This window comes from Microtus ochrogaster, linkage group LG4 (genome assembly GCF_000317375.1).
Source record: "Microtus ochrogaster isolate Prairie Vole_2 linkage group LG4, MicOch1.0, whole genome shotgun sequence".
NCBI lineage: Eukaryota > Metazoa > Chordata > Mammalia > Rodentia > Cricetidae > Microtus > Microtus ochrogaster.
Window position 1 is genome coordinate 23,443,431 of NC_022030.1, and position 9,031 is coordinate 23,452,461.

The 9,031-nt window shown below is 52.4% G+C and overlaps 1 protein-coding gene across 3 annotated transcripts in view; it reads right to left on the reverse strand.

The window, feature by feature from the left end:
- Nucleotides 1-3,788: 3,788 nt before the first annotated feature.
- Nucleotides 3,789-9,031, reverse strand: part of LOC102002596 (WASH complex subunit 1) — a 14,040-nt gene continuing 8,797 nt past the window's right edge. For all 3 annotated transcript variants that reach the window (XM_005361320.2, XM_013351581.2, XM_026786486.1), the window contains exons 3-11: nt 7,595-7,706; nt 7,272-7,418; nt 6,967-7,103; nt 6,611-6,743; nt 6,266-6,467; nt 6,003-6,179; nt 5,216-5,374; nt 4,377-4,445; nt 3,789-4,242 (exon numbers count right to left, since the gene is read on the reverse strand). In XM_005361320.2, coding sequence (XP_005361377.1) covers nt 4,103-4,242; nt 4,377-4,445; nt 5,216-5,374; nt 6,003-6,179; nt 6,266-6,467; nt 6,611-6,743; nt 6,967-7,103; nt 7,272-7,418; nt 7,595-7,706 — 1,276 coding nt within the window. In that variant the 3' untranslated portion in view covers nt 3,789-4,102. The remainder of the gene's footprint in view (nt 4,243-4,376; nt 4,446-5,215; nt 5,375-6,002; nt 6,180-6,265; nt 6,468-6,610; nt 6,744-6,966; nt 7,104-7,271; nt 7,419-7,594; nt 7,707-9,031) is intronic.

Below are 9,031 nucleotides of genomic sequence, written 5' to 3' on the forward strand. Positions count from 1 at the left end.
TGACATCTGGAACTTCAATTGCATGGCCCACGGCAAGAAAGGACGTAGGAGGATGTGGTGGGATGTTGTATAGCAGTTCCTATGAAATGAAAATCTTCCATCTTGGAGTCCATTAACACACAGGATATTCACCGCAACAGAGTCTAAGGGAAAGTAAACAATCCATCTTGAGAAGAATCTCTTTAAGCTCCAGAAAAGAACTCAAAATAGGAGGTCCCTGAAACTGGTCACAGGTTGTTGGGGGCATTCTCGTACAAACTGGAAAAGGCTCAGACCAACCACACTACTTGGAATGGACACTCTCACTGCCTGCAGGTTGTTCAGTGTAATCCAGGGTTCCAGCTTTTGTGGCTGTCATGCTGGAGCAGGCTTTTGGTGACGGCATATTCCTGTAACCCCAGGAAAACTCATCGGTTCACGGAGTTGGACTTTGTCTCCTCACTTTGGTCTGTTTGTTATTGATTCCCTATCAGAGATGGGATTTTTGTTCCCATCTCCTGGGAATAGTGACACACAATAGGCTGCAGGATCGGCCTCCTGGGTGCTCTCTGCAGCCTTCTAAACATAGATGAGTCAGGTCACGTTCTCTGTAGCCCATTGCAGTAATTCCCCGAGGCAGTGGTGTTTCTTCCCCTTTTGTCACCTTCATACCCAGCGGGACTGCTGGTGGGCCTGGCCATCAGGGAGCCGTGAGTAGCCCTGCAGCCAGACCCTGCTTTGAGAACAGTGCCATCTGGAGTGCCTCCTAGGACTCCTCAAGCTTGTCAACTGTGATGCTTTAGCTTCTGACTCCTTCACCCACTTCCAGGCCCTGTGAACTGCGTTACTGTCTCCCTAAAGTTTGATTGTGTCAAGTTCCAACCACAGGCTTCAAAACCCGGGTACCCCACCCCTTCAAGACAGGGTTTCTCTGTCGGTCATGAAACTCAAGAGCTGTCCGCCTCTGCCTCCCGAGAGCTGGGATTAAAGGTGTGTGCCACCACTGCCTGGTGAAAACCCAGCCTCTTAAGCATTCCCAAGACACAGTCTCCTGAGATGTCCTCTTTTTGGGAAGCATTGCCTTGTCCCTACAGATATTCTCAAGACAAACCACTCTCCCTGGAGGTCTCGTTGGGATTCTGCACTCTCACCGATGCAGCCCGTGTGTTTTGTTTTCCCATTTCTCAGTCTTGCCAGCTCTCTGGACTTTCACAGTATCAAGAAAACAAAAGAGGGGGAGCAGGTGATGATGAGAAAATCCAAATAGAGGGGTGGAAATAAGAACGCCTTCAGAGGCCATGGAAGCCAGGCAGCGTACAGTACCGGCTTGCCCAGATGGACAGCTCCCCTCCAGTGCTGCAGTCTGGCTGGAGGCCATCCAAGAAGCCACGTGGCTAACACAGACGAGAATAATGGGCTAATATAAGATGTAAGAAAGAGTTAATAAGAAGCCTGAGCTAAGAGGCCAATCAGTTTATGATTAATGTAGACCTCTGTGTGTTTATTTGGGAGTAAATGGCTATGGGACCTGGTTTGCTGAAAACTCGGTCAACAGGACCTGCTCCTCTCTGTGGTCTGAGGGAAGATGGCCAAAGAGATTAACGTCCTGATGACTTGGGCCTGGTAGACAGTGCCCTCTTTGCTGGGGCTGAGGACCCATACAACAGAGAAGTGGGCAGCCATGACTTGCTGAGGATTTGGTTCCTTGGCACGGACTGGGTCTCTGAGCTGAAGAACACCCTTTTCAGGTGGTAGGGGCAGGACGGTGAGAGGGAAAGAGCCAGAGGGTCTATAAAACGTGGCAGGGAACACCAGCTGATGATGCCATGAAGGCCTGACTACATGTGCCATTGGATCCTGTGTCCCTCCACAAGTATGTGGTGACACCGGACCTAAGAGAAGATACTTTACTACTCAGACCTTTTGAAGTACCTCCAGCATTTCTGAGAACAGGGGAGAGGAGCCTGGGACCATCCTCACAAGAATGAAGATATTCTCAGAACCTATGCGCCCTCCCTTTGGCTATCAGACTGTTGAGCTGACGTACCTCCAGGAAGTGGAATTTCCCTTAGGATCTCATATGAGGAGAGGGGAAAGGCTGAGGCTCCAGTGCTAGGCAGAAGGGAGCCTGGCTCCATACTGCTGACTTGTCATGATGGGCTGGACCACATCTGTCCATACCTCTTACCTTTCGTTTAAACCAAAACCTCGCGTTAGGACTCCAAAGATGGCCTTGGCAGCAGCAGAGGGTACAGCCAGACCTCTTTGTTCTTCCCAGTGGAGTCCCACTGAACAAATCCTCCTTTTCTACTTTGCATTATGGTTTCTTTAACAACCCTATTCAAGGAAGGCCTAGCCGCCTTCCTTGTCTATTAATGACCCTTGCAACAAGCTGTGTCACCTGTAGGCCAGAGTGTCACCCACAGGCCAGGAGTGGCAAGGCCCTGTTTTGACCGTAATTAGTCCCTGGCCTCCATCTACTCGCTCTTCTCTGTGACTTCATCTCTAACACATGCCACTGGGCTGGGTCCGTGAAATCTGTACAGATTTCAAAACCAAGATACCAAGACAGGTAAGAACAGACCAGCCATCTTGTGTGTCCTCCCTAGACTAGAACTCCAGGTCAGGCCCCCATCAGGGAAGGCACTGGTGGAGAATCTGAGTATCAAGGTTGTCGCCAAGCTAGAGGCCAGCTGGGGGCTGACAGACAGCTCGAGAATGAGGGTGGTACCTGCCATATTTCCCACGCGAGGACAGAGGAGGGGAAATTACCTGATGGCCACCACTGTGAGGTCTATGTAGCTCAGCCCCACCTTCAGTGACGACCCTAGTAGGACTAGGAGGCATCAGAGAGGCCCTGGGCACGTGTCTGTCCTGCCAGAGCTGCCCATCTGGTTTCCACACCCAGTGGAAGTGAAAACCACCTTTGGTCTTGTCTTCGCTGCTGTGTAGAAGGTTCAGTCTGCCTTCCCCTCCCACAAAGCCTCCTTAGTAACTTTCCTACGTGTTCAGTTTCATCCAGAGAGCTCCAGCTCTTCTGACCGCATGTGGCATACCTGAGTGGTCCCCTCATGGCCTGTACACCAAAGAGCTACCAGGAGCAAATGTCAATCAGCTTGAGAACTGTAAGCCCTGCCTGCCTAGCCCAAGGCAGCTCAGCCTCCAAGACCTGTTTGTCCCACTTCTGCTGGCCTTGACGGGGGCATCTGTGGAATAAGGGGCCTCTGCCTTTGGATGTGAGGCTACCCTGTCTACCCAGCCTCTATCCTGAGTGATGTGAGGCATCCTTGATCTTCGATTCTCTCATCTGAACCACAGGAATCAACATTTTCAGGGCACTTGTGTCCACACAAGCCTCACACCAGTTTCTTTCTTTTTTTTTTTTTTTTTTTTTTTTTTGATTTTCGAGACAGGGTTTCTCGGCAGCTTTTGGTTCCTGTCCTGGAACTAGCTCTTATAGACCAGGCTGGCCTCGAACTCACAGAGATCCGCCTGCCTCTGCCTCCCAAGTGCTGGGATTAAACGCATGCGCCACCACCGCCCGGCTCTCACACCAGTTTCTAACTACAGCCTCCCGTGCTCTCCGTCCTTCACGGGACTCTCTGGTTTGCCTCTAAGTTCTCCCTATGGCCTGTAGCACCTCCTGTCCCCAGTCTCCTCAGCAAACACCAAGTCACTTTTCCAGTGGAAAAATATCCCCCTGCAATAGCTGCTCTAATCTCCATTTGCCATGATCCCAGAGGAAGAGCTCAGTTCCCCCCAGCCATCCTGCACTGTGCCTGAGAACACCTGGGAAGGACAGGTCACACTCCAAGAAGCTGTCGGCAGCCAGCATGGCTACCTTTCATTTATTAAAAGGGCACTGTTGGCTTGGGTTCAGGTCTAGTTACTTTCTTTATTCCACCACGTTGCTGTGGCACTCTTCAGTGGAGTACCAAGCAAAGCAGGGAAGCAGCAGACGGCTCACAGAGCCCCCACTCCATGAAGAGAAATCGGGCACCAACCCAGAACACTTGTATAATCCCCTGGACCTCCTCGGGCAACAAAACCTGAGAAGCCCCAGCTGGCCAAGGAGTCCCTCCTGGCTGTTCCTGCTGAATGTGCAAGAAGGCTCAAAGCACTCTTAGGACTCCCAGTCATCATCATCCTCGTCTCCTGCGGGCTGCTGGGGGGGTGGCATCGGTGGGATGGAGTCTGACATCCGGGTGAAGGCTCCCCCAGGCCCCTCACTGGTTCCGGTGCCAGGTCCTTTTCCAGAAATACCTGGGAAGGAGAAGTGATATGAGAGAGAGAGAGAGAGAGAGAGAGAGACAGACAGACAGACAGACAGACAGACAGACAGACAGTGGGGGCACCACTTCACCGCCTCCGAAGATAAAGACACACAAGATGCCTACCTTTTCGCCTCATGATGAGCTTGTTAAAGAGGTCTGACATCAAGTCCCCGCCTTGACTCGTGGCTCTCACTGCAATGGGAGAGCAGCAGGTGAGGGAAGAAGAGACCAAGTACAATACTGCCAGGGACATTCACACAATGGCTTCACCTGGCCCCTGAAGCACTCCTACACCCGCTCTCCTGCCATATGCTAGTCACACATGATGTGCCCATGGCCCAGTCCTGCCTTAATGTTTCAATTCTCAGTACCACTGTGTAGGTAAGGACATGGGCTCAGAGAGGCCAGGCTATTGGCACACAGTTCTCTGTACCCCTGTATGGGTAGGAAATGGGCTCAGAGAGGCCACGCTATTGGTATACAGTTCTCTGTACCCCTGTATGGGTAAAGACACAGACTCAGAGAGGCCAGGCTATTGGCATACAGTTCTCTGTACCCCTGCATGGGTAGGAAATGGGCTCAGGGAGGCCAGGCTATTGGCATATAGTCACAAAGCAGGTCAGAAGAAGATCCATGATGCAAACCCAGGACTCCTGACACTTTCCACACAGGTTAACAAGGATGCCACTAGCAAGAATTCTTGGCAGACATAAGCCTTGTCCTCAGGATGGAAAGGATAAGTCCTGTCTCATCTCAGAGGACTTCAAGCTCCTGCATGTTTCCTTGGACAATGCCTGTCAAAGGTTCTACTTTCTCATGGTTTCAGCTGGGAGAGCTCAAGACAGGAAAGCTTCTGCCAGGGGACCCATGGCCCAGTCCAGAGGGATTCAGGGTAGCCACAAGGGACTTCCTGCTGGCTGACAGGGAGCCTAGCTGCTGCAACAGATCCTTGGTCCCCTCACCTTGCTCCTGCTCCTTCTGTTTCTTCTTCTCCAGTTTGCGTTCCTTGACACTGCGTAGCTTGGCCTTGCCAATACCCCCAGCTTGGCGGATAGACTCAAGCAGAGTGGCCCGGCCATTGGAGGGATCAACCACCTCCTTAGGGGCTCCTTGAACAGAGGCTGGAAGGAGAAGGGTGAAGGGTTGCTCAGCACTGCAGGATGGGGAAAGCTGCCCCGCCTGAGGCAGGAGGTGATCTCAGGATCCTAGCAAATGCAGGGGCGGGTCACCCACAGGGAAGCCAGCTGTAAGGCTGTGGCTTCTGGGATGATGCGCAGTGTGGTCTTGAATTTCTGCAGACAAGGAGCTGAGGGGCCTCATGTCTAGGCATCTCCTCCCTCTCCACCCCCTATTTTGATGACACCCTGCAGTGACAGACTCTTTGGATCTGGTGTGCTGAGCACCACATGCCAACAAAGGATTTCCTACTCCCTGAGGTGGTTGAAGACACAATGGAAAGCTCAAATCTGGAAATTTCAAGTTTGTTAATAGATCCTTTCCCTCTGGCTTAACTAGAAACAGGGCTCAACACCTTCCCAAGGCTTCCTCTGCCCTGAAAGTCAGAACTCCACAGCTCTGTAGAGCACAAAAACCACTCCATCAGCCTTGGGAGACTAGGTATCCATATGAGGATGCTCTACAGATCACAGCGCTAGGAACACGTGACCTACAGAGAAGTCTTCGGGGATCCCGGCATGAAAACCTATTAATGAGGGCTGGCCACATGGGCCCCATCAGCACTGCCCCTACCTGAGTGGCCCACGCTGCTGCTAGTGTCTTCTTCCCTGGCAACCTGGCCAGGTGCAGTTGCCACTTCAGGGAACGCTGGCGGCTGGGGGGTACTGACCACCACTGAGGGAGCTGGGGGAGGTGGTGGTGGCGGTGGTGGCGGTGGTGGTGCTGCCAACAGCACCCCATTCTCCAGTTCTGTAAGGAAAGTGAAAATCATGAAGAACTGGGGAAGGAGCCAGCATGGCCTTTATGGTTCCATTCCATCCCAGGGCCCAGCTCACCTGGCTGGAAAGGTTCTGCTACCTCCGTGTGGAAGGTGGGCAGTTCTGGAATGGCACCAGGAGCAGAGGGGGCAATGCCAGGGCCCAAGTCCGCACTGTACATGAGGTCATCTGCGATGCCAGGCAAGTCGGGTAGGTAGGATGGCACATCGATCTCAGGAACTTGGCCCAGGTCTGGCACATAGAAGTAGTTTTCCGGAGCCTGCAGGGTCAGGTGGTACGGGAGAGTGACAGCTCTGCCAGAGCACACGGCCCACACTGTAAGCACGGGATGGGCAGCACAGGTGGACCCAGCCTCCCTGACCTGCGCTGGCAGGGCTTGCCTGCCCAAGCACTCCACCCCACCTGCTGCTCCAGCTGCTCTCTCTTGCTGATAGACAGAGGGGCATCAAACAACTTCTCCTCTTCTGTGCCCAGCATCGTGTGTGTTTTTGTTACTGCGCCAGCCAGAGGGTCCAGGAAAACATACTTCTTATACCTGTGGAGTGGGCTAGGGTCAGGAGGCCATCACCTGACCTGGGACCAGGAAGGTCCCTGACCATCCTTCCCCACTGCATTTGTTCCTTTGGATACCCAAGTCTTAGGAGCCAAATCAACCTTGTCAGTCCTGAGAACTGTACCAGACTCCGGCCCCTGGAGCTACCTAAGCAGAGTCTCCCTTTCTCCCTCCCGTCTTCCCGCTGGCTATATCCCGGCCTTACAGGTTTTCTGTGGTGTTGAAAAGCAGCAGAGAGCTGATAGAACTGATGTTGCTGGGAAGACCCCCAAGTCCCTCCTCAGCTTCATCCTCAGGCTCCGACTTGGTGTTCACACACACAGGAAAGTATTTCAGCTTCTCCTGGGGCGGGATCAGAGTAGATGGAATTTCAGTATCAGGTGTGTGGACCCAGCACCATCCCAACCAGAATCCTTCTAGGAGACCGAAATCTGTGGTCAACCTTCAGGCCCTGCCTCCCAGCAGCCATGGGTGACATGCAGGTGACATGCCAGTATGTGGCATACAGACCTGCAGGGCCCGCTCATCCAGTGAGCGGTGCTTGCTCTGGATCCTGTAACGGGGTCTTCTCTGCAGATCAGGGTCAAGGGCACCAGTAAAGATGGAGTCGTATTCCTGCAGGCGCTCTGGCGCTGGGTACTTGGCACTAGAGAAAACCTGCAGATACAGGGACTACTCTGGGGCCCACATATTCGGGATAGCCCAGTAATCATAAGCAGGCACTGAGAATGGGATGACCCACGGACAGGAGGAAAGTGAGGTGTGGCTAAACAGCAGGGGTACCAGAGGATCAAGATACCAGCAACAGAACACAGGAGTCATGGCTTGCCTACCTTGATGGCCTTCTTGCTGCCCTTGATCTTCTCTATCTTAGCCTGGGCCAGGGAGACCCTCTCCCTAATGGTCTGCAGTTGGCGGCGACTCAGTTCTACTCGCTGGGAGATCCTGCCAAAGAAGGAAAATATAGAGATTGGTGGCTACTTCAAGTAGTGTAGCCTCTGTCCACCTGTGCCAGCAGCAGACATGAGTCTTGCCAAGTCCTGGGCTTAAGCGCTCAACATAGTACAACCTGCCTGTTGGGGTGGTCTTAGTGCTATTCATCTGACCTCTGTGTGCCCCTATTATTCAGCCCAAGATGTTGGGCACCAGGCATGCTCACAGTGTATCACATGTAACACAAGGTGTGGACAATCAGGTAGGAGTCAAAGTTCATCTCAGGTCACTAATGACCAAAGACAGGAAGGACCTGGGTATTCAACAAAACCTAGGGCCTTTGCAAGGAATTGATAATTACTGCCCACTGTATTCTTTAAATAAACCCTGGATGAAGATTCACTGTTGCCCAAGACTGTTCTAGATCAGTGCAGAGACTCAGACAACCCGTTGTCTCTCCAGCTTTGCTGGGGCTTGGCTGTGTCCCTCCAAAGACCCAGGATGAAGGCTTGCCGGCCTCCTGTGGGTTCAGTTCTGGAGACATGACTCATCGGTTAAGAGCGCTGGCTGTTCTTCCAGACGGCCTGAGCTCAATTCCTGGAACCCACATGTTGGCTCACAACCCTCTGTAACTGGAGTCCCACGGGATCTGATGCCCTCTTCTGGAGCCAAGTAAGAATGTCCTCGAAGGGAATACGAGAATCCCAGCCTCTGCCTGCTTTTTCACTTTCTGGACTCCGTGGCGTCAGTGACCCCCTTACCTCACACTGCCACCAGGAGGCACAGTAATACCAATAAGTGATCTGGCCAACAACCCAACTGAAACCCCCAGCTATGAGCCCCAATAAGCCTATTCCCTTTCAAGCTGATAGTCTCAGGCACTTCGTCATGGTGACAGGAAACTGACAAACACAAATTCAATACCACCGAAGACTGTGAAGGCCCTGCTCATGTTCTAGCTTCTCCCTGCTCCTGTTACAGGAGACTCCTTCCCAGCCCGTCCCTTGGGGTTGCCACTCACTCTTTCCTTAGGGAATGTCAATCCTCTCTCTGGCTGATCTGTTTGCCTCTCAGGCTCTACCATAAAATGTTACTTCTCACACATTCTCACACACCCCTTCCCAATCCCTCTAGAGAGAACCTCATTCCACCCCCAGAGATAGACACTCTCTCCATCTGCAGCACACTTCCTGGGTTTAACCCTGTCTTTGTCATCTGTAGAAGTCTCTTTGGCTTTAAAAACAATAATAATAATAATAAATTTGTGTTCTCACTGGAGCACCAGACAGAAATCTCAAGGTCCAAATCAGGAGCAGAAGGAGGGGGAGCACGAGCAA